Genomic DNA, 23,351 nt, shown 5'->3' with positions numbered 1-23,351 from the left:
CGGCCTTGGGATGAGGGATGAGGCAGGGATAGAGCTCCACAGCTTCTCTGGACAACCTGTGCCAGTGCTCACCACCCCTTCTGTGAAAAAAAATTCTTCCCGGCATTTCCGACACTGGAGAACGCGAAAAATAAAACAAACAAAAGTCTCCCCCCGGAGATTTCGCGGTGCCGAACACCCACACGCGGCCGCGACTTCTCCGCTGCCCCGGGACGCCTGGGCCCCACCCAAGGCAGAGCAGGCGCGGACCCGGAGCGGGCGCTGCCCCACGGGCGCTGGGGACCGGGGCGGCGGCCGCGGGAGGGCGCCCCGGCGCGCGGGCGGGTGACGCCAGCGCCGGGCCCCGCCCCGGCCCCGCGCGCCGCCCCCACGTGCGCGCCGCCCCCGCGGCAGAGCGCGCGCGGCGGCCCCGCAGCAGGGCAGGGCAGGGCAGGTGGGAGCGCGGCTGGGCCCCCGCCCCGCCCGGCCCGGCCCCGGCCCCGGCCCCGGCCCCGGGCTCGGCCCCGGCTCGGCCCGGCCCGGCCCCCGCCATGGGCGCCCGGCCGCCGCCGGCCCCGCGCCCCGCCGCCTGAGGCAGCGCGGCCGCTCGGGCAGCGCCTCGCCCGCAGCCCCGGCCCCGCCACCATGGGGGCCGCCGCGGCGAGCCGGAGCTCCGCCGGGTTCGCCGGCATCCTCGCGGTGAGTGTGCGGAGCGCGGGGATCCGTTCGTGCCGGCGCCGCCCGCGCAGCATCCGCGGCGTGGGTGGGGATGTGCTGCAGTGCGGGGCTGCCCGCCCGCGCCTCCTGCCCCGCCTGGGGCAGCTTGGCAGGAGGGGACGGTGTTTGGGTGCCCTGCTGACCCCGCTCCGCCTGTCGGGGGCTGTGCGGGGCTCTGCTGCGCCTTCCCCGGGGTTGCTGCCCGCCCCAACCTCGGGTCCCGGTAGGGGACGCCGGCTAGGTGCGATATTCCCTGCGATATCCATCCTCCCCATCCCTGTTAGTGCTGGCGGCGGCATCCCCTCAGCCACAGCTGAGCGGATCCTTGCTCTGCAGTCTGCGCTGCTCTGGGAGCACTGGAGGGGGATCCATCCATCTATCCATCCATCCGTCCGTCCCTCCGTCCGTCCCTCCCTCCGCAGCTGCTTTTCTTGCCACCCTTTGGACAGGCAGTAAAACTCCCCGCTGCGAATGGCAGGCGGCTCCCCTGACTTATCGCGGAAATGTTTTCCGGCAGCTTTATCTCCCCTTTTACCTTCCCAGGTAGGGCACTTCCCAATCAGCGCTTTAGGGCTACATCCCGTCTCTTTGGGGAGAGACAGTAATTCGGTGTGTCAGGCAGACGCCGCAGCTGCTGCGGCTGGGTTGTGTAACTGAGGGGAGCACTTGCTCTTGAACTCAAGGTGGATCTGAGCAAGCTGGCGCTGGCTCGACAGGAATCCGAGTAAACAACAAATAATCTGAAGCTGGAAGGGCATTAGCCGGGAAACAGCCTCGTTGCTCTGGAGGCGAAGGGGAGCTTGGCGCAGTGGCGGAGCAGACGGGGTCCGTGCTTGGTGCTGCCTGGGCGCTCCCGAGTGCTGGATTCCCGCTGGGAGAAGGGAGCCGGGAGAAGCCAGTGCTGCTGCTCGTCTGGAAGATGAGATGCTGATGGGGAGTTTGAGATATGCAGCTCCAGCTGGGATCCTGGAGGTCAGTTGGGAATGGTGGGTATAGAGGGAAGAGGTGGAAGAAAAGAGTGATATAAAGGTGTGGGGAAATACAGCAGCAGTTTTGAGGCATGAAGCAAGACTGAGCAAATACACATGTATGTTACTCGTGTGTGTGAGTGTGTTCTCACTCCTGTGTGTGTGATTATACAAGCAAGGAAGGCAAAATTCCCATTTGCTTGTGAGCTGGCAGGATCCTCTTTGGGTTTTCATCCGATACCTTCAACATTTTGGGCATCTCCTTCTGGTTACACAAAGAGCTCGTGTCTTTCCATCCTGAAGGAAGTGTATTCAAGGGAAGTATGTTCAAAGGGATAGCTTGTGGGTCTTCTACTAGTACAGCAATCCCAAATCTGGCTGGCTCCTGGGTTTTGGAGCAGTAGCAGCAGCTTGGCAGCAGTTGTGTGGGGCTGGTGTTAGCTGTGATTTCATTTGCTTGGTGGATTTTTTGGGACCCCACTGACTGCTGCAAGGTAGTTTCCACCATCTCCCCTACTGCCCTTGCCTGGAACCAGAATGACATCACCTTACTTCAGCTTGGGTCTTTTGGAAGGCTGGAGATTTTAATGAGTTTGGAGCAAAACCGTGGCTGGCAGGGATGCTCCCGAGCTCTGGTCCGTGCTGGCTGCAGGGTTGGCTGCTGGGTTTTCCTTCATGGGGACCAGATGTTGTGGTGCTGCTGTTCTGGCTCACTCCACTCCCTGTGTTTCACTCTTGAGATGGAGTAAAGGAACTGCCGAGCAGTGAGTCCCGGACTCTCATTTCACAAACCCCAAACCAGCTGAAATAGCTGGTCATGTTGCAAGAAGCAGAAATTTGCCTTACTCTTCAGTACCTCCTCACAGGCAGTTTTTTTCGGACTGAGTAATTTGATACTTGTTACACTGATCAGGGCAGGACATTTGCTTCTTCAGTCTGCCAAGTTACCGTAAAACTTCCAGACCAGTTTATTTGTCTTTCTGGTGTTTTTATGTGTTTATTTCTTTTACTTTAATGTTGCAAGCACTTTCCCAGTAGTGTCGGTGAAGGGTGCAGCTGACCTCTGGGAAGGGCAGCAGGCAGTGCAGCTCATCCCCAGCCTGTGCCAAGGCAATGCCACAGAGCCAGCTGCCATTTCTACCAAATTCTGCTGGTTTTGCTTGGAAACTATTCCCAGAGTATCAGTTTTAGTACTGTTGGTCCCTGCTCACTAGCAGGTCTCTGCTCTTGCTCTTCTCTACCAGGATCAAGTGCCCTGTGTTTAGCTGCCATTCACGTTTTGGGTTGTTTTCATTTTAAATGTTTAAAATTTTTACTTTAATTTTAGGTTTATTTCTGTGTCCCCACAAGTCTGGCAGCAGGGCAGCACTGTACACAACCTGAGGTTATGACAATCTCAGTGTCTCAGCATTTTAGGACACAAATTCCAGGACAGCGAGTTGATTCACCAACTTTCTGCTGGTGTTTTGACTCACTGTGCAGGTTTGGGTTCCTGAAGGAGATGCTGTATTCATGGAATCATAGAATGGCTTTGGGTTGGAAAGGACTTTAAAGATCATCTAGTTCCAACACCCCTGCCATGGGCAGGTATGCCAACCACTGCACCAGGTTTCCCAGGTGTTTGCAGCTGCATCCTTTGTGCACGTGCCAAAGGGGCTTGTGGCCCCCTAAGAGCTCTTTCCTGTGCAGGTTGTCCATCGGCTCTTCCTGCAGCACAGTTATTGAAAGAGGGTGATGGGAGCACAGCACAGAGGCACCTTCTGAGATGGAGTCATCAGGCTGGGTGGTGCTGAGGTGGGTCGTGCCCACACCAGCTGTGGGGTGCTGCTGCCTCGAGGGTTTGATTGCAGCTGAATGTGGAGATCCCCTTGTCTGAGTGTTTCCTGGTGTGGGGAGGTCAGAATGATGGTGTCCCCCAGCCTGATCACATTTCCACACACCATAAAGCCTTCATGTGCTGAGGTAGGTGAAGGTGGCTGGGAGGTGCCTTTGCCCGTGTGGTGCAGGGTGTTGGTGCTGAGTTGGGGATGCTCTTCGGGCTTGTGGCTGCCCTGTCCTGCTTGACCCTTTTGGAAAGGGACCCCATCCCATTAAAAGCCTTTCTTTGTTCCTGTATTGGGCACAGAGAGCATCACTGAAACTGCTGAAACCAAGTCTGCTCTTTAGTGTTGTCTTGCCCCCATTCTGGTTTTTTCTGTGTTTTTTTGTTACCCTGTATACTTCCTTTGGTAGCAGAGTAATGAAATGGAGTGCAGTGGCTCAGCAGAACTCACTTCATTACTTAACGTGCTTTTTCCCCTGGAACTGGGAGTGTCAGCTGGAAAGGTCCAGGTCGGTGTGCTGCTGGGCAGCCCTGAGGGTGAGAGACCAAGCCAGCAGACACTCCTTTTTGCTGAAGATGTCCTGCTCTCCTTGCCTTCACTTTCAGAGATCTAGGTGCTGCAAAACCTGAGCAGTTGGATTATTTTAGGGAGCAGAAATGCCAGTCTGAATAAATAGCAGATGCTCAATGCTGCTTAGCCATCCCCCACTGGAACTTGCTGTTCTCCCTTGGAAGTGCATGTGCAGCTGAAGATCTTGAGATGTTCAAAAATACCAGCACTGCTTTTCTTGAGATGGGGTTTTAAAAAAACCTCAAAAAAGCCAACACAAACCTAGTGCTATTACAGGCTTTGGTTGCCCGGGTGAGGGATGGGAAGATGCTAGAATGGGGAGAACAGGAGGGAGCTATAGCACATGCTTGTAGCAGGGCTGTCCACGGGTTTCCCAAAGTCTAGCTTGATGCAGAGCGAGAAATCAGGATCTGAGACAGCAGCACACAGCTCACTCCTGGTGAGGCAGAAGAGCCACTGCCTGTCCTACCTCTCCTGTCACCCTGTCCTGCTCGGCGCTGGCACAGGAGCAGGGTGAGTAACACAGGTGACCCCTCCTGCCACCTTAAGAGGCCAGTTTGCTAATTCAGGGATGCGTCATGGAGATTACAGGGGAGGGTGGCAGGTTTCCTTAGAGCCAGCTAAGCACTTTGTTAAATCATGTCTTAGGGGAGGGGAAAAGTAAAATGCATCCTGTAAGCCTTTGCTGCCTGCCAGGGCAGTCCCGCTTTTTAATTTGACGTGCTGTAATTAGTCTAGCCGCTGCAGGATCCTCGTCAGCTCCTGCGGGCTTGCCTGCTTCTGCCTGCTCTGTAATTGCTGCTTCAGGGGCAGAAAACTAAATTTAAAAAAATAAAAATATGAAGTGTTTTGTACAAATCGCAAGCTGTAGATTATTTAGCAGGTGAAACAGAAATGTGCTGTGTGTTTCCAGGAAGCAACAGACTGCACCAAAAATGATGCGGCGCAGCTTGCGGCTCTGCTGCTATGTGCCTTCTGCAGAGTCATGTTGTTGGGAACCTTTTTTTTTTTCCTTCTGAATATATTCTTGTTGGCTGATAGCCCAGAATAGGTAGCAGAGCAAGAGGCGATGGATTGTATAACACAGCCAAGTGATTTATGTGCTTGGCTCTGCAGCTGAACAGCATTAGGATCTCTGGTCTTTTTACCTTCAGTGCAGAAAATGTTTGGAAATTCAAGATAACAGTGACTTGTTCCCTCTGTCCCTCCAAACTTAGCCTGTGGCTGTTTGGAAACGTGTTTCCTATTGCTTTGCATGCTGTGTGAGGTTGTGTCTGCCTTTCTTTTGATATGCCTTTTGTTCTTGCTGACTTATCTCCGCTAAAGTTATAAATGACATAAAATCCATGGACCAGATGTCTCCTGGAGGAAGCAGAGATACTTCTTGATAGATGGAGCTTCTCTTTGGGATGGAGAAGTATGATTGCAAAGGAATTAAGGGAATAAAGCTTTGGGATTGGAGGTCAGTAGAGAGAGATGGATTTATAGTAAAGCCCAGTTGCTTCCATTTCAGTATCTAAAATCTGGTGTCCTTTTACCTGTGTCTGATGCAATGAGAAGCTGAGTTACAGCAGAGTTCCTTGAAGACCGTAAAAATAGCACCAGGTTTTTTCTCCTGTTGCTAACGCAGCTTGTTTAGAGTGGGTTCAGATGTGGTTGGAGGCTCAAAGCAGAACATCCCTTGCGGTCTCGCCAAACCCAACACTTGCACCTGGTCATAAAAAAATCGTGGAAAGGCAGAGGAGCTGAGAAATAGCCCAGAAACAGCCGCTAGCCTGGATTTCATCCTGGTTTGTGTTACTCAGAAAGGTAACTATTTGAACAAGTGCAGATTAACAAATAGGGAGGGAAAGTTTTACACGTCAGAGCTGCCATCTGCATGTGTTTTCTGTCTTGTCAGTGAGCGCCTGCCTCGTGCTGCAGCCTCTCAGCCTTGAAATGCAAAGCTGGTCTGAATTCTCCTGGGGTGGCCAGGTAGCACGTACTGCTGAAACACAATTAGCAGTATTTACCACCCTGGCAGGGTTGCAGTGTAAATGATGCTTAGTTTCACCGAGAAGTGTGGTGTCAAGTTTAAGCAATTATAATCGTAGCTGGGATATGTCTGGAGAATGTGCTGCCACCTACACTGGTTCCATTCCCCTCCAGCCTCACTGAGGTCCCTCCCGTGGCTGTAGTAACTTGTCCATAGTCCCACAGCTCTGGGACATCCCATGTGATCCTACAGGGAATCGTTGACAGAGAGGGCTCCATTTGCATGCAGTTGTTGGCTGATACCTCCTGTTTGTTTTCCAGCTGCTCATGCTCCTTGGCACCACTGATGGTCAGTCGAAGCTGACCTCTGAGCAGAATGCCATCAGCCTCTCCCCTGGCAAGTACCGCCACCTTGACCGTGCCACCAACGAAGAGCTGACCTGTGACAAATGTCCTGCAGGAACCTACGTGTCTAAGCACTGTACGAAGAGTACCTTAAGAGAGTGCAGCCCTTGTCCAGATGGGACCTTTACCAAGCACGAGAACGGCATAGAGCGGTGCCACCCCTGTAGGAACCCCTGTGAACTGCCAATGATTGAGAAAACTCATTGTACTGCCTTGACTGACCGCGAGTGCACTTGCCTGTCTGGTACGTTTCAGACAAACGATACCTGCGTCCCTTACACGGTGTGCCCGGTCGGCTGGGGCGTCCGCAAGAAAGGAACCGAGACCGAAGACGTCAGGTGCAAGCCGTGCTCTCGTGGTACCTTTTCTGATGTGCCTTCTAGTGTGATGAAGTGCAAACCCTACACTGACTGCTTTGGGAAAAACATGGTGGTCATCAAGCCGGGGACGAAGGAGAGTGACAACGTCTGTGGTCCTCCGGCGTCCCTTCCGAACACAGCTTTGACTTCATCAAGCACCGAAGCGGGTGAGCAGCCCTATGAAGTTCCACCAACTGCTGATCTTCCCAAAGGTAATGTCCACCCCTGAAACAAAGGTGTGGTTTTGACTGAGGGATTGTGATCCTGCCTTGGTCAGGGTTGGTTTTAGGCTGTTAAAAATCAACCTGGTTTAAAGCCTGGGTGGTGCTTCTGCTTCATGGCATCGGGTTGCCCTCACTTGCATTAAACCATGTTTAATATCATTTTCACTGACACTGCAGTCCTGATAAGACTTCTGGCTGTCCTCCTGTTTGGGCTGAAAGGACATGGCTTTTCCCAGCCTCTTTTCCTGTCTCTGTGATGTGCTGGCACAAGTCTGTGCAGTTGTGGTGAACTTGGGCTGGGATGCAGCCAGAAAACCCCTGCAGACTCCCTGCAGCAGGGAGATTCCTCCTCTGATGGATTCACTGCTTTTGTGCCTGTGCTTTCCTTGCTGCATTTCACTCTGTACTGTGTCACAGTACTGGTTGAATGGGAACCATTGCTGAAACAGCCCTGCAGGAGCCTTGGCTGTCCTGTAACTTGTTTTCCTACAATCGCGTAAGATTACTATGTGGAATTCCTCTTTCTCTCCTTTAATTGGCAGTGGCTAATCCTTGCAGCCTTTATGGTGATGCCTTACCTGTGACTGGTTTCAGGGGTGCTGCAGGACTCCACTTAAGGTGTTATTCTGCACTCCCTGGAAAGCAGCTTCCCTATAGTGTCTCAAATGAGGCATTTTTATTTAAAAATGCAACTTTTGATGACCTCAACAGCTGAGTTAGTAAATCTAATAACAGAGAAGTGTTGACAGTGGTAGGCTTCCAGTGCTTCACCTTTGTTAGGTCTCAAAGCTTGCCCTGATGTTGGTGTATCATTGGGAGGGTATAGGAGGGTGTTTCCTGAACTTTGAAATCAGCTGTTGACAATTACGTAGAAGTTGAAGTGTTTTCTCTGTTTGTGTCCTGATTAGGGTGTTTTGGGTAACCAAACTGGGGGCAAAACCAGGTACAGATGAATACACCCACTCTCTGTCTCAGCTGGGATGAGACACAAATCGGCAAAAATGACTTTCTAAAATAATCTGTAGTTTTTGCCACTGCAGCCTTTCTTCCTCTTCTCACCAGGCTTTGGCTCACATTTCACATCTGGCTGGGACCTGAGAGATGTTGGTTGATAAGGAGACTCAATAAAGGTGGAAGATAGCTCTTAAGGGGAAGTTTGATTGCTTCAGAGACCTATTTGGAGCTGATTCCTCTGCAGCTGCTTGCAGGGCTGATAAAAAAGAGATTTTGCTTCCTTAACAAACCCAGTGGAGAGACACTAAGCCTACAAATTGTCATGTTTTTTTGTACTTTTAATGCAAATATGAAATTCCACAAATGACCTAAAATTAGTGATGAAAAACTTAAAAAGAAAAACCAGCTCACTCAAAGTTGTTGGTTTTCTGAGAAATGCTGAATGTGGGACAAACCCAGGCTGACGACATGCCTTTAGTGACTCATTTTTTGTAATAAGCTGCCTCTAGCCTTAACCAGCAAGGGTCAGTTTTACCTTGAAGCTCCCTCTGTAACCATACCCATCTGTTCCCAGAGGCAAACCTCAACTTCACCTCTACTCTTTCTCCCTGCCTGGCGTTGGGTTTCTGTCTGCTGGCCAAGCCGATGCTCAGGCAGGTCTTAGCCCGTGATGTGATGCCATATCGCATCTCCAGGGCCGTGACACTCAATTCTTCTCTCCTCCCGCAGGTCTGAACTCTTCAGTTCCCGATTTTGTCCCCTCTCCAGCGCCGCGCGCGTCCAGCAGCATGGTGGAGCGGGCACGGTACTACAACGAAACCTCAGCCAACGAGACGGACAGCATTGGCGGGACCCTCATGGGCTCTGGCACCACCAGCCAGGCCCAGAGCTACCGGCACAAGCAGACCAGCCAAGCGCTGGAGAAGCAGCCATCCCTGGAGATGATGGGGGGCGAGAAGCCCAGCGTCCCATACAGGCCGCCCCGGCGAGGCTCGCAGAACGTCCACCAGCACTTCGACATCAACGAGCACTTGCCGTGGATGATCGTCCTGTTCCTGCTGCTGGTCCTGGTGGTGATCGTGGTCTGCAGTGTCAGAAAGAGCTCACGGACTCTGAAGAAGGGACCCCGGCAAGATCCCAGTGCCATTGTGGAAAAAGCTATTATGAAAAAGTCCACCACCCCCACACAGAACAGGGAGAAGTGGATCTATTACTGCAACGGGCACGGTGAGCAGTAGTGACAGTGTGGGGTCCTCCCGACTCCAGCCCAGGGCTGTGGAGGGGCCAGCCCCACAGCCAGTGACCTGTGGCTTTCCTCATTTGGTGGGTCTTATAGTGGGAACAAAGCCCTCACAAAGCATGGTTCCTCAGATGTTTCTTCATGCTTGGTTTCTCCTCCTTCCAGTTCCCATGGTGTGTCCCTGCTCCTGAAGGAAGGGTTAATGGAGGGAATGACACCTACTCGCTCTAGCTTCTCTTCTTTTGCTCACACAGCTTCTCCAGCTTCTACCCTTCTTCCATTGGTAGAATGACTTTGAATGAAGGCACCTTTTTTCCCCCCGTTTTCTTCCCTTCCTGCTTTTCTTCTGTTTCATGTGGTCCTTATTTTCTCCATGACTCAGGCATGGATCTGGTTGTCTTTCGTGTTGTCCTTTATCCTCTCATCCCTGTCTGTTTCTGGAAGGCTGAGTCATTCCCCACCTCTTGGCACTGCCTCAATTTCAGTTCTTAGCCCTAAATCCCAAGTGCTGGCTTGTGTCCCAAGCCCTCTGCCCACACTGGAGCCAGAGAGGTTATCCTTAAAGGCTGAGTCGTGGATGTGTACAGCTCCACGAGTGTTGTCAGGTCTGCCTGGACTCTCTTTTTGGTAGTGTTTTCTGTATATTTAGTGGATGATTTGCTGTCAACTTTCTGATGAGACTTTAAAGATGGCATGTTGTGATCTTCAAGTTGAAATTTATAAAAATCAGTGATAAACTAATGGTGGTGTGACCGTGAGCACCAAGCAGACATGATCTCCCTAGCGGGATTCACAGTTCTTCCTCTGCAAAGCTCCCATGGCAATTTTGACCTTCCCTTATCTTGTGCAGACATTGCTCAACCTTAAACATCCGTTCACAGTTAACCTTTAGAAAAGCACATTTAACAAGGGAGGGGGGGTGGCAAACAAAGAATGGATTGAACAAAGATTGGAAGGTTTAAGAGAGATCAGTCCTTGATGAAAGACATCCTTGACTGCTCAAGTACAAAGAAAGGTTTTGAATAGGGCGTCTTCTGTCGTGTACTTTCTTCACCTTCCTGCTGATTAATAGACCTACACGTTGTTTGCCTTCATTAATTCATTTATACAAACAGTAAGATCTTGTTGGAATTGGTTTTCTACCTTCTCTTGTGTTTGTGTTGCTTATCAGTTTCCTTTTAACTCTTTTGTGTTCTTGGCCTGCAGTTTCTTTAACTTTTTTCTGTTTCTGATAACTTTTTCCCATAACCCTTGCACTCCATTGTCCCTAAAATTGTGGCACCCAAAGCATGGTCCATGAGACTGTGATGAGTGATCTGTAATGGAATTATAGAACCTTATTAGACATCCTTGTTTGTGGGCACTACCAGGAATACATGGGTTTAGCCATGATTCATAGGTCAAAAATGAGTGGTTGTTGCTAACTTGCAGTATCCCTTTTCCCCAATAATTTAATTACCAGTTGGTTGAATTTCTGATGCTTTCCTGTTTCTTGAAGCACCTCAGAGAAGAGCAGTTTGCACTGGTCAAGGAATGCTCAAGTGCAGGGACCAGACCATGCTGCTTTGAGTAGGTGCAGCTCTGAATTCTGTCCTGGTGTTCCAGACCATGCCTAAGTGCCTGTGCTGCAGCTGATCCTTCTGGAAGCCACCTTAGAGCTGCCTTTGTGGGCACTGCTGTGAGTTGGGTCACTAATCATGATTCAAGTTAAAGAAACCATGCAGGTAAGAGAAGATTCATGTGGAGATGGATGGCCTGTTTTAAGCCATTTAGATAAAACCTCACCTCCCAGATCTTGTCATCCTTTGGGGGACGGCATCATTCGTGGGTCATCCTGTGCTTCCCAGGGTGAGTTGTTCCAGCCTTCTCTGTCATGTTAACAGCTGCATAAATTTCGCAAGATCCTTGCTAAATTTTCCCTTTGTCTTGGGAAATAAGTTGGGTGTAACAGCAAAACCACACTTAGGTGCAGCTTGGTGTGATTGAACCTCTCCAGTCTGGAGGTGAATGGCGCCGTTACTCCAGTCATTCCTGCAACAGTCAGGCAGGTTCCCTCTTGGCATGGGTGGCATCGTGACTTCCTCCTGCCACCAAATGTCCTCAGATGAACTTTGTGCAATAAAGGCAGGCAAAGAGGCACAAACCAATTAATGCTTTGTCTTGCTTTTAGTGCAAACCAAATCGTGTTACACTAGCTGGAAGAGCCTTGCTCATTAGCTCTTACTTGGTGGTGCTTCTCTGTCATGTCAGATATGGAAATTATTCTCCTCTGCAGTGGAGCATAAATCCCTCTCCGCCTTTCCTGTTGAAATGTCTGGCTCTTAAGACTGTTTACTTGAAAGGAGAGGTGTAGTGCTGTAAAGGAATTGACCTTTTATTTAATAACTGGCTGTACAGCTGAGATGTTCTGCAGAGCTGCCGCGTCATGGCTTAGCTTTCTGCTGCTCCAGCAGTGTTTGTTCCCAAATCATGCTTCATCCTGTAGCAGCATTTAAGACAGGGGTGAGTTTAGCCAGGACCAAACTTCAGGCTGTTGCAGAGGGGGAATCTTTCCCCTCCTGCGCTGCTGTGTGGTTCCCTCCGTGGTAGGCCACCAGAGCAAAGCCCGCTGAGATGTGAGGACCACAGCTGCTCCCCAGGTTCACGTACCAGCCTGGTTTGTGGTTGCACAAGGGGTGTAGAGGGCAATCAGTTAGAGTTTAAACGATCTTTGTAGCTGGGGGTGAAGCCCCTGGGCTGGGTGCTGGCAGTGCACCCACATTTGTATGACCTCTATCCAGAGGTTGGCTGGCACACCAGCAAGGGTCTGGGGTGTGTTTATTGCCTATTTATGTAGCTCCTGCAAACGGTCTGCCCCCATTTGTTCCTAGTTTGCCATCTCCTCCCTCCTAATCCTTTCAGTAAACAGCTTTAACCTTTGAAAGGAAAGTCCAGGTCTGACGTAGGCACTGGAGCCTCTCCTCAAAGGAGCTGTCCTTGGGCTCCTGCCCTCACACTGGCAACCCCCTGAGCCTCCCACGGCACCAGGTCGGCATCCAAGGCTTTGCCCGTTCTGGGGATTTTATTATTGATTTCTCCAAGGCCGTGGGTACCGGGTGAAGTGTGGTCAGGGTGGCACTAGCACTGCTCAGTGCGGGAGCAAAGACATGGCACTGTGGTTGGGATCCTTACTAAAAGAGGAGGGATTTAGAGTGGAAGTAGGGGCTAAAACTCTTCCCCAGTTCCTGAAGGGACTGAATTCCTGAATTGTTTAAATAATTGAGATAGGTGTGTGATCCTGATCAGCAGCTGTTGTCAGGAGGAGGTTCACTCGTCCTCATCTACCCACGAGCTGGTATCTGTGCCCTGTCCTCTCTCTGGTCATAATACATGCCTTAAATAACAACTCAAACATAAAAATAGAAGTAGCTTGGGAGGCTGGTGTTAGAACTAGACCCGTGTCTTCAGTCATGGATATGTTCCAGCCAAGGCAGCAAATGCCAGTGCTTCTCACTGGATTAAATGATTCAGAGGTCTGGGAAGAGCTTACAGGGACTAATGGCCTGAGTTGGTAGCCAGCCTACCTCCACGTCTGTCCTCGTGTCCATCCTCACAACAGGGGCTGTCCAGAGAGAGATGGAGAAGGTAGAACGGTGTAGCTGTGGTTGGAGAAGCTGGACCTCTTGCTGCCTCAGTTGGCTCTTACTTTGAAGCCCTGCAGATAGGAATCCAGCAGTTGACAGCTTGTCAAAGTTTTCCTGAGAAATTATCCACGTGGTGCCTGAGTGACGTGGGTACAGGGCTGATAGGGCTCTGTGGTTTAACCTTGTATGTATGACTTCTTTCTTTTAGAAGATCAAGAACAGTCTGCACACTAGGCTCATGCCTTTATTTTATCAAGTACCCATTTCCTTTCTTCAGACATTTCCAGAGGTGAGAAAATGGGCTTGCGGTAGACTTTCAATAAACACTGAGAATTGGAGCTTGTCTCTCAAATGCCTTGGAAATGCCAGATTTGCCATCAAGCCAGACATGCTATTTGCCAAACGTGAAGATGGGCTTGAATTCTTTTTGCAGAAATTGCTGATACTGTTGTCTTTGGCTTTCATCCATTCAGTAGCAGAGGATGAAAGACAAAGACTGCAAAATGTTAGGGTAAAACCTGTGCGTAGAAGCAGCTGTCTGAAATTATATGCCAGGAGCAAGGGAGGCAAGAAAAGAGTTTGGTGATTTTTTTTTTGTTTTTTTGTTGGTTTTTTTTTTTGTTTTTTTTGTTTTTTTTTGTTTGTTTTTTGGAGTTGAAAGACTGAAGAATAGATCTTGGCAGTGCTGGCCTGGCATGAGATACCACTTCCCTTTTTTATTTTTCTTCAAGTCTTGTAATTGCCCATTATTGCAGTGGGTGGTGAGAGCAAAGCCAGGAAGCCTCTGGTTAAATAATGAGAGAAATTAACTGTTCTGCAAAAGCTGTTTGCAGCTGGGGTGGAGCTGAGGCTTTACTGCATGTAGAAGAGCATGTGCTTAAAATGGCTCAAAATCAAAGTGGGGAGTTGAGATGTGATGCTGGGGAGATGGGGAGTGTTGGGATTTGGGGGTCTTGATTTGTCAGTTGTCAGCACATTGAGGGCCAGGATCTTCTTGGTTGGTGATGTGTAGGGAGTAGTCCTTGGCTTGTGTGCTGGCTGCTGAGGGACCAGGGCTGGGCTTGAGCTTGGTCTGCTCCCAAGGAAGTCCCTGAGGCTGTTGAAGGGGGACCACATCTTGTACCTTGGAGAGCCTGATGCTGTGCTGCAGCTCCAAAGCATTCCCACCTGAAGATAACCAGTGGGGGTGTGGGGATGGCAGGGTCATTGCAGGCTGGTTCTCAAATGGAATCAGGCACTTATTTATGGTTAGTTGGAAGATGCTTATCGAAGTAAAATTACATGATTCTTTGCAAGAGACAGCACATGAAGGTTATGTGTGGGCTTTTTAAGTCAGTCTTTTCTAGAGATCCATCACCTAATGAAGGGAAGCAAGTGCATGGAAACAGTCCAGCTGAGGATATTATTCCTCAGGCCTATTTAACTGCAACTCTGAATAGGGAAGCTAAGGAAGCTGCTGTAGACTTGGCACTCACAGGTCTATAGGTTAACACTGAATGCTACTTTAGGACCCCTCCTTAGTGCTTGTGTGGGTAAATGAGATGAAAGACACTTAGTGTAGTGGTTTTGTTTGGTAGAGGTAGTTTTCCCTGTGATCAGCTCCTGAACAGGTCCCAGCAGGTGGCAGGAGGATCACACTGGGAGGTGGGGTAAGGAGGCAGGGGGATCACACTGGGAGGCTGGGTAAGGATGGAGGAGCTGCTGTGGAAACAGCTGGGCAAACAAACAATCCCTTCAAGCATTAAAGCTTCACCAGCCTCAAACTGCAGTGGGCTCGAGGTTTTGTGCCCAGGCCACAGGTAGGGCAGAGATGCCCAGAGCATCTCCGGAGGGCAGGTGTGCCCATTGCTGCTGACATCATTCGGTAACTGCGGCTACACCTGGAGAAGAGCAGCCCTGGGCTTGTGTGCAAAGCCTGATACAGCTCTGGCAGGCAGTGCATGAGATGAGGGATTGATGTCTGTCCACCTGCCAAAACGGAGAGGTGGAAGGTGTTGTGTTTGGTTTTGTTTTCCGAAGCAGCCTCTTCTCTGACGTCTGCAGCTTGATGATGTGCAGATGATTGCTGGTCCCCTGATGACAGCCTGTCCACCTCCGCAGAGAGAGACCCAGGCAGAAGGGGAACTGGTTAAAATGGAAGAGACAGGAATGTGCTGGGCACCACAAGGAGTATGGATGCTCCCTCACTGCAGCTTATTCTGCTGCATTTCATGCTGTATTTGCTCCTACACGGGCACAGTGCTCTGCTTTGGGTGGGATGGAGCAACTCTTCATCTGCAGCACAAACCTCTTCCCATGGGAGTGTTGGGGTGGCATCTAACAAGTTCAGAACACCATCTTCCTTAAACCACCCAATGTTAAACATTGCTCAGGTTTGCCCAAAAATCATTTTGTCCTTTTGGGAAGCTATGTGATTTCCAAAGGGCGTATGCAAGAGCTGACCAGGGCTTCGTGATAAAAGGGAGCCTTGGAAAGTGCAAACGTGGGAGGCTGCTGTTCTGCTTAGAGAGGAAGAAACCTAATCATGTGCAGGTTTTATCATCTCCTGTTCCTCAGCCTTATTGCATTAGCACCAAAGACTGGTGCTTGATCACTTCTAATGTGTGTTGCTACGTGAGCCATCTATCTGCAGCATACACAGGGCTGTGAGGAGCTCCTCCTGGAAGCTGGAACATTTGCTCCCAAATCTGCTTCAGAAAAGAAAACCCAAATTATCCAATGGTCAAAATTCCTGGGTGGCCTTGTATTAATTTAACGAGACATTGGGATTTGTGCCTGCCCATTAAGGTGTAGTGCTGAGTGTGGGAGGCAGGGCAGCTCTGCAGGAGAGTATTGTCCTTGTAGAAAACCACTCTGAGCCCAGGGTGTTTTTGCCAAAAACCTGACACTGGTTTCAGCCCCGGGAGGGCTGTGATTTCTCACATCAGTGAGCCTCTCACACATCACTCTTCGAATAACAAGGTTGGGTTTTTTTTGTTTTTTCCTCGCTCTCCAAGACTGGGAGAAAAAAAAATGCAGGAGGTGAATTTAATCCTTGTGTTGGCATCTGTGGGTGTCTGGATATTTATATGGCTCTGGCTGTGGCAGTGTGTGTGCTCAGGGTTACCAGCTGTCCCAGAGGGTTATAATGAAGATTAACTCTGCAAAAGCCATTTAAAATTTAATAATTACATAAAATACTTATGCTGGCCATTCTTATGCAAACTAAAGCAAGAGTAAGTCCACTCAGCAAGTCCCTGGTGTAGCAGCATCCCGTGGTGGTGGGCAGGAGTTCAGGAGGGTTGGACCAAGGGGTGTACTTACCACAAAGGGGCTGTTACAGAGATGACTTCCACATAATGTATTGGGAAAAGAGGTCTTGTCTCATGATGATTTTCAAGTTCCCAGATCACAGACCTCTCTCCACTGCCTGGTTTGGTTATTTTCCAGAAAACCTGTAGGAAGTGATTGTTAGAAGTCCCTTTCTGCCTTGCAAGATTTTCAGTTTTGTTTTTTAAAAAAAACCCCAACAAACTCCAAACATATCATTTCGTGGTTTGTTGTCCAAACAGCTCTTGCTAAGGATATGAATCACTGGGTCCTGGGGAGGGCCTGATAGCTACACTGTCCTCCATGGTTGGGAAAACTATTCTGTCACTAACAAATCTTCATGAGTGTGTCCTTTCCAACTGTCTGACAAAAAACTAGAGATCATCAAGTTTCTACCACCCTGCTGTGGGCAGGGATGCCACCCACAAGACCAGATTGCTCAGAGCCTGTCCAACCTGGCCTTGAACACTTCCAGGGGTGGGGCAGCCACTGCCTCTCTGAGCTGCCTGTTCCAGGGCTTCACCACCCTCACAGGGAAGAATTTCTTCCTTATGTCCAGTCTAACCTGCCCTCTTTCAGTTTTAGGCCATTCCGTCTTTCCCCCTTGTCATGTCACTACACACCCATGTTCAAGGTCCCTCTCCAGATCTCTTGTGGCCCCTTTAGGTATTGGCAGACTGCAGTAAGGTCACCCTGGAGCCTTTTCTTCTCTAGCCTGAACAAACTGTCTTCTTACAAGAGGTCCTTCAGCCACTTGACCATTTTTGTAGCCTTCTCTGGACCTGATTTAGCAGGTCCACATCCTTTTTATGCTGGGGACCCCAGAATACCAGCACCTCCAAGGCTCAGCAGAGCTGCTCTCAGCCCCTTCATCCTCCAGCCTGTGCCAATACCGGTGATTGTCCTGACCCAGGTGGAAGACCTGGCACATCTTCAAACTTCCTCATTTGGGACCTGAAGTATATTTTGAGTGGCAGGGGGAGGAATTTAGATTCCAACAGCTTCCCCTTTTTGGCAGTGGTTGGTGGAAGTTTTGCATTTTGGAAAGGTATTTGTGTGATGCACTTGGGATTTCCAAGTCCTGGTTTGGTTGAGCTGTGGTATCTTGTCAGTTGCAGTGTGGATGTGCCGCATCCTGGCTCTCTTGTGCAGGCTCTCGGTGTGTGCTCAGACATAAAAATAGGCTGCTGTGGCTGTGTTTCATATGAGTCAGGAGGATATTTGGAGGAGGGAGGTGGGCTGAGCTCAGGAGAAGAGCTGGCTTTGCAGTGATTTGGAGCTTTTATCTGGGTGTAGGGGAGGGTTGGGCTGCATCACTGTGGTTTTTCTGTCTGACTTGCCTGTGCCCTTGGGCTGTGCTCTCTGTCTGTAATGCTTCATCCAGCCTGCCTGTCACAGTCAGGATTTGTCACAGCATGTGGTGCACAGATTAATATTGCCCATCTCTGGAATACCTCTGTATGTAGGTGGTAGAAGCTCCAGGTGCTCCAGCTCGGATTGGCACTGGGATGGTGGAGATCAGTTCCCACAAGTGTCATGGGTGAACTGGTAGGACCTCGTCCCTGGTGATGAAGGGCTGGAGCATGGAGTTTCCTGAAATCCAGCCTTTCATGAAGCTGTCTCTGGAACCTTGGGCTGCTGAGCTGCTCACTCCATGGGAGCGTGTATGCCATAGGTCCTGGGAGATCTCCTAAACTTTCCTTCCCAGCTGTATAAGGCACCTATAAAACTTGAACTGATGTTGTTTTAATCCTTTTCTATGCACTGTGTCCCTTTATTACTAGTGGGGTGAAAGGACATGTGTCTTGGAAGGGCTCTGAGCATGAGGTTTCCCCTTAAAGGTGGTATTTTCTTGAGGAGCCCTCTGGTGAATAAAGTCGTTTGACTTGAGCTCTGAGAATGAAAACAATGACATTGTGAGAGGGTGGGGAGAGGAAGGAGCCTCAGCACCTCTGTGGCTGTGGTTTGACTTCCCTGCATCTGCTGCTGGGTGCAGGGCAGCTCTTCCTCTGCTCTCAGGTTTGCTTGAAGATGTGAAAAAATAACGGCAGAGAAGAGAAATGGTGCCACGCAGGTGCTGTAGGTGAGCATGCCAGCACTGCTGGTCACAGCCCCACACCGCACTGGCTCCTTGCCCTGCTTGAGGCCAAATGATGCTGAGGAACTGGATCCGTGTCCAACCTGCAAATAGCACAGCTTGGGAGGCCAGTGAGGCTTGTCCAGAACAAGGCATTAAAGCTCGGCCAAGTCCCAAGTGCGTGTTTGATGACCACCTTGGTGACGTGGAAGGACTGATGGCTCTGTCTACATCAAACTGTTCCGCAGTGAGGCGGGGCACTTCTGAAGGAGAAGGAAGTGGATGGGAAAAATCTTGAACCAGATTCAAAACAAGCAAGTGGAAGTCACTGAATAAACTGAAATCGTGTTTATGGGGAAGATGAGACAGAGGTGAGCAGTGTCCAGAGAAGGGCAGTGGAGCAGGTGTGAAGGGGCTGGAGCACAAGTCTGAGGAGAAGCAGCTGAGGGAGATGGGGCTGTTTAGCCTGGAGAAAAGGAGGCTCAGGGGAGACCTTATCACTCTGTATGACTACCTGAATGGAGGCTATAGAGAAGTGGAAGGCCCTGCTTCTCCAGGGAGGTCCTCCCTTCAGCTCAGCATCTTTGTAGATGAGCTGAAGGGAGGACCTTTCTGGAGAGGCAGGACTTATGTTTGCTTGTGCCACTCTGGAGGCATTTGTCCATTTCCAGGCTTGTCTCCATTTATCCCAGTTTGCCCTGGCTGTAGATGGGCCTGGTTGTGCCTGTGTTCCTATGTGTATGCATACTCCCTTGGGCTTCCCACTGGCTTGTGCACGACATCTTGGCCTTGTCCTAGCTTGAAGATGTGGTTATCACCACCTTAAAATATTAGGGGGATACATGGTATAGCCCAGCACAGCATTTAGAGACTTTCAGTGTTAAGATAATGACAATTGAAATGCCACCTGCTCAGGTACCTAAGACATGTATGGATGTGCTGGATCCTTCAGATCTGTCCTTGCCTGACCATGGAAAGCACATCTCGAAACCACAACTCAGCCGCATGCAGCCGTGGGTGTTCTTTAATTCCATTGTCTGAGGCATGAGAAAAGGTGGGTGATCAGTGGTGATGGTTCCTGACATGGAAGAGGGGTGGAGCTGTCTCCCACTTTAGTAGCAGGATGGTGACGGCTCTCCCAGGCTGTTCCTGTGGCCTATGGTAAAAAAGGAGGACGACTCAGGCTGTGGAGAGCTTGGAGCAGCTTTAGCATAGCACCAACGTGGCTGTGACCAGCCTCTCATGGGAAGCATGAAATGTGTGGGTTAAAGCACCATCTCTGCTGAGCTTGGCTGTTTTACTTGGGATTGCTGCGGTCTGGAGGTCTTTGAGCACCATCTCCAGCCCTGCTGTGCAGATGGGCATGGTGGGAGAAGGTCCACATGGCTCAGGGAGGAGAAGATCCAGGACCTGTGGTGGAGCTGGGATTTTTGCTCCAGTTTGTAGGACTACTGGAAATATGGAAGTAGTAGGCTGATAAGCTTATTATAAGCATTTTATTTTAGTGTGGGCAGTAATACTTGGCAGCATGCATCTGCATCCTGTCATGTAATGGTTTTAATCTTATTTTTTAAGAGCAGAGGGAGCAATGTTTTTCTTACTGACTGGAGCCAAATCTGCACTCTTGTCTGCGTCTTTTCATATCTCTCTGGGTTTTGTTTGCACAATATTGTAGTGGATGTAGCGAACATATGGGCCTTAAATTCATTTAATAGTTGCAAGAAAATGAGTTTAAGGTTCTTATAGTATTAAGGTAGACATTTCCAAATTCATTTTTAATGGAACATTTGTTCTTCAAAGATTATTACGCGCCATTAAGTCCTCGGCTGCCTGGTATGTTCTTGTGCCCAGGGATGTTATAGCCAAGGGACATAAACATGTTTATGGGCCCAATTTATTGAGCAGTGAGGTTAAATATACTAAACTTGAAAATGTCAGTAGAAGCATGAGCGCTTTGTCATAAATCCTGAGCGAGAACATTTGTACTTAAATGTCGTGCTGCCGCATAAAACCGGTGCAAATCAAGTTGTGAGCAGCTGAAGACTTCTCTCACCAGTACAGCAGTCTTAAACACTGGGATTTGTCAGCATTAAATAAGTACATGGGAGCAGGTAGTATATGGGTTTTTCCTTGTCTGGGTTGACTAGATGTTCCACGTGGGGATCATAAACCAGCAAATTATGTTTTAATGCTTCTGTGTGTTTGATGTGCATGGGAGTGGGTGTGGGCAAAGCTCCCACCCAGCCATAGGTCATTGTCTCACTGCAGGGCAGCACTGGCAGGGAGACCTGGTGCTGCTCACTTGATGTGTGTGTGTACATTAAAAAATGGGCAGCATTGTCTCCCTCTCTCTCTATCTCTCACTTTCTGTGTGTGTGTGTGTATGTGTGTGTATATATATATCAACCTAGCAAAAAAATTGCTGAATATGAGAGTAAAGAAGCTCTGCAAGATTTATGCAGTGAGATAATGACTTAAATATTCTCTCTATACCTATACTCTATACCTGTATATATCTGTATCTCAGTGCATAAGTCATTATCTATATATCTATATATGGATATATAATTAGCAGTACCACACATGATTATCCCTCTTTGCATTGCTGTCATTACCTTGGTGCACAAGCCTCGCAGAGCTTTTTCTCTCCTTGTATTCATGGATTTTACTTTTTTTATCCCCTGGATTCAGTGATAAAATCAAGCAGCGCTGCATAAATCAGGCATTTTGCTGGTTTTATGCAAAAAGCAGTTGGATTTTCTGCTCTAAAGGACCTGACTCCAAACCTCAGTTGTCTTTCAGGCTTCTTACCAACCCAGGTGTGTGATATCAGAAGGCACAAGGGCTTGGCTGCCAGTGTGGTCTGGACTGCCTGTTCTTCTGCACAGCTAGCCTGGATGCAGTCATGGAGGGAGAGTAATTTGGGATTTGCCTGGAAGCACACAGCTCAGTCCCTTCAACTGAGGGCCACTGGGTCTTCATCTGAGTAATGGGAAGCATTAACAAAACCAGGCTTAATTCCTGCTGCTCTGTTGTGATGCAGTGTGCACCAGTATCTAATGAGCTGAGTCACATCAGTCACCCCAGAATAAATCCCAGTAGCAGGTTCACAGCCTTTTCTCCATGGTTAGAACCAAGCCCTGTGGTTTGCTTGGGTTTTTTGGGTGTGCTGCATTCCCCATGCTGGGCTGGTGGGCCAAGCTTTTCTGGTTAGGAGAAGCCCCAGCTCTCACAACTCCATGTGAGATGGTACAAGCACGTGTCTGGAAACAGCTGGGGAGGGAGGTGTGGTGGTTGTGGTGGGAGGAGGACGGGGAAGTACCAAATGTGGTTTGTACTTTGGTGTTCCTGATTTAGAGCAGGTTTAGCACCATCTGTGGATGCTCCAAGAACTGTGGGCTCAAGGCTGTGTTATCTAGTTTGGAAGTGAAAACTAAAGTCTATATATAGCAGGTTTGATAAGCTTTCCTTAAGTGAGAAGAGGTTTCATCAAAAATATCTTTGTGAAGCTTTATAGTTTTTTACATACTTCTTTTTATATAAGCATATGTACATATATATGTAACATACCTATGTTAAATATAGAGATATACAGAAGTATGTATAATACATACACATATATACACAAATACATATAAAAATACATCAGGGTGAATAGATACTTTAGAGATATGTGTGTATATTGTATTGGATTTGTACGGTCAGGTTTTGATAGCAGGGGCCTACCAGGGGTGGGTCCTGCGAGAAGCTGCCAAAAGCTTCACCTGTGTCCAGGGGAGCCAATGCCAGCCAGCTCTAGAATGGACCCACCAATGTCCAAGGCTGAGGCCATCGGGAATGGTGGGAGTGCCTCTGGGACAACAGATTTAAAAAGAGGGGCAAAAAAAAAAAAGCTGTTAACTTCAGCCAGTAGAGAGAGGAGTGAGAACACGTGAGAGCAACAGCTCTGCAGGCACCAGGGTCAGTGAAAAAGGAGGGGGAGAGAGGAGACCATGCTGGAGCAGGTTTGCTGGCAGGACCTCTGGAAGGGACCTGCCATGCTGGAGCAAGGGAGGAGTGTGAGGATTCATCCCCATGAGGAGAAAGGAGCAGCAGAGACAGTGTGTGGTGGACTGACCACAGATCCCATTCTCCGCTCACTGCTGAGGGGAGGAGGAAGAGAATTTAGGAGTGAAGTTAAACCTGGGAAAAAGGGAGAGATGGGTGGGAAGGGATTTAGTTTTTATTTCCCATTACCCTGTTCTGAATTGATTAGCAAAAAGTAAAACTAATTTCCCCAAGCTGAGTCTGGTTTGCCAGTGACAGTCACTGGTGAGGGATTTCTCCCTGCCTGTATCTCAACCCATGAGCCGTTCGTTATATCTTGTTATATTTTCTCAGCTGAGGAAGGCAGGTATAGAACAGCTTCAGTGGGCATCTGGTGTCCAGGCCACATACATATATGTACACACATCTTTATAAAATATCTATGTAATACATAGAGAGATACAAAAATGTGTACTGTATATCCATGTGTGTATATACACATGCTCATGTATAAAATGGGATACCTGTATCAGTCTGTATAGTTTCTATAGTTTTTTTTGTATCTATGTATGTATATATTTGGCTGTATCAGAGCTGTGAACTGAAGGTGCAGTGGAAGGTTTTGGTGCAGGTTAAACTGCATTAGAAAGTGTTAAATTTTAGGGCAGCTGAAAACCCCAGCTATGATATTCTTCTGTAAGCAGCTGTTTTTGCTGTTGTGCCTGCAGAGGGAAAGAGAAGTGCTCCCTCTAGCCATGGGGGCACACTGGCTTGGGAGGAAACCTAAGGTGTGGTTATCTCTCTGGAAAAAGTGAGCTTCTCTTTGCCTCTCACAGATGCTGACCCTTCACGTTGCTGTTTGAAACAAGGTGTTGCTCAGCTTGATAAAACAGGGTTAATTAGTTATTTTGGAGGAGATATGGTTTTATTTGAATCTTTGACTCCTGACCTTTAGTAGACTCAAGGATAAGTGTGCTGTTTGCATTGCTCCCTGACCTACACGGAGAAAACCCTCATGGTCTTGAGCCAGGATGTCTCAAGTGTTTTCAGGGGGAAACTCTGCCTTTTTGCTGTCTAGTTTCCTACCCGATCTTCCATTCACC

At 49.1% G+C, this 23,351-nt stretch overlaps 1 protein-coding gene across 3 annotated transcripts in view; it reads left to right on the top strand.

Moving 5' to 3' along the window:
* Positions 1 to 427: 427 nt before the first annotated feature.
* TNFRSF21 (TNF receptor superfamily member 21) overlaps positions 428 to 23,351 on the top strand; it is a 35,386-nt gene continuing 12,462 nt past the window's right edge. The window contains exons 1-3 of one of the 3 annotated variants that reach the window (XM_068183275.1): positions 428 to 678; positions 6,353 to 6,962; positions 8,703 to 9,200. In XM_068183275.1, coding sequence (XP_068039376.1) covers positions 625 to 678; positions 6,353 to 6,962; positions 8,703 to 9,200 — 1,162 coding nt within the window. In that variant the 5' untranslated portion in view covers positions 428 to 624. Of the gene's footprint in view, positions 679 to 1,502; positions 1,669 to 6,352; positions 7,008 to 8,702; positions 9,201 to 23,351 lie in introns of those variants that run through there. The other 2 variants (XM_068183274.1, XM_068183276.1) reach the window with 2 other exon arrangements.

The sequence above is a fragment of the Anomalospiza imberbis genome, chromosome 3, assembly GCF_031753505.1.
Source record: "Anomalospiza imberbis isolate Cuckoo-Finch-1a 21T00152 chromosome 3, ASM3175350v1, whole genome shotgun sequence".
In the NCBI taxonomy this organism is placed as follows: domain Eukaryota; kingdom Metazoa; phylum Chordata; class Aves; order Passeriformes; family Viduidae; genus Anomalospiza; species Anomalospiza imberbis.
Note: the sequence above shows the minus strand (reverse complement) of the source record. Positions and strands in the feature narration are given on the sequence as shown.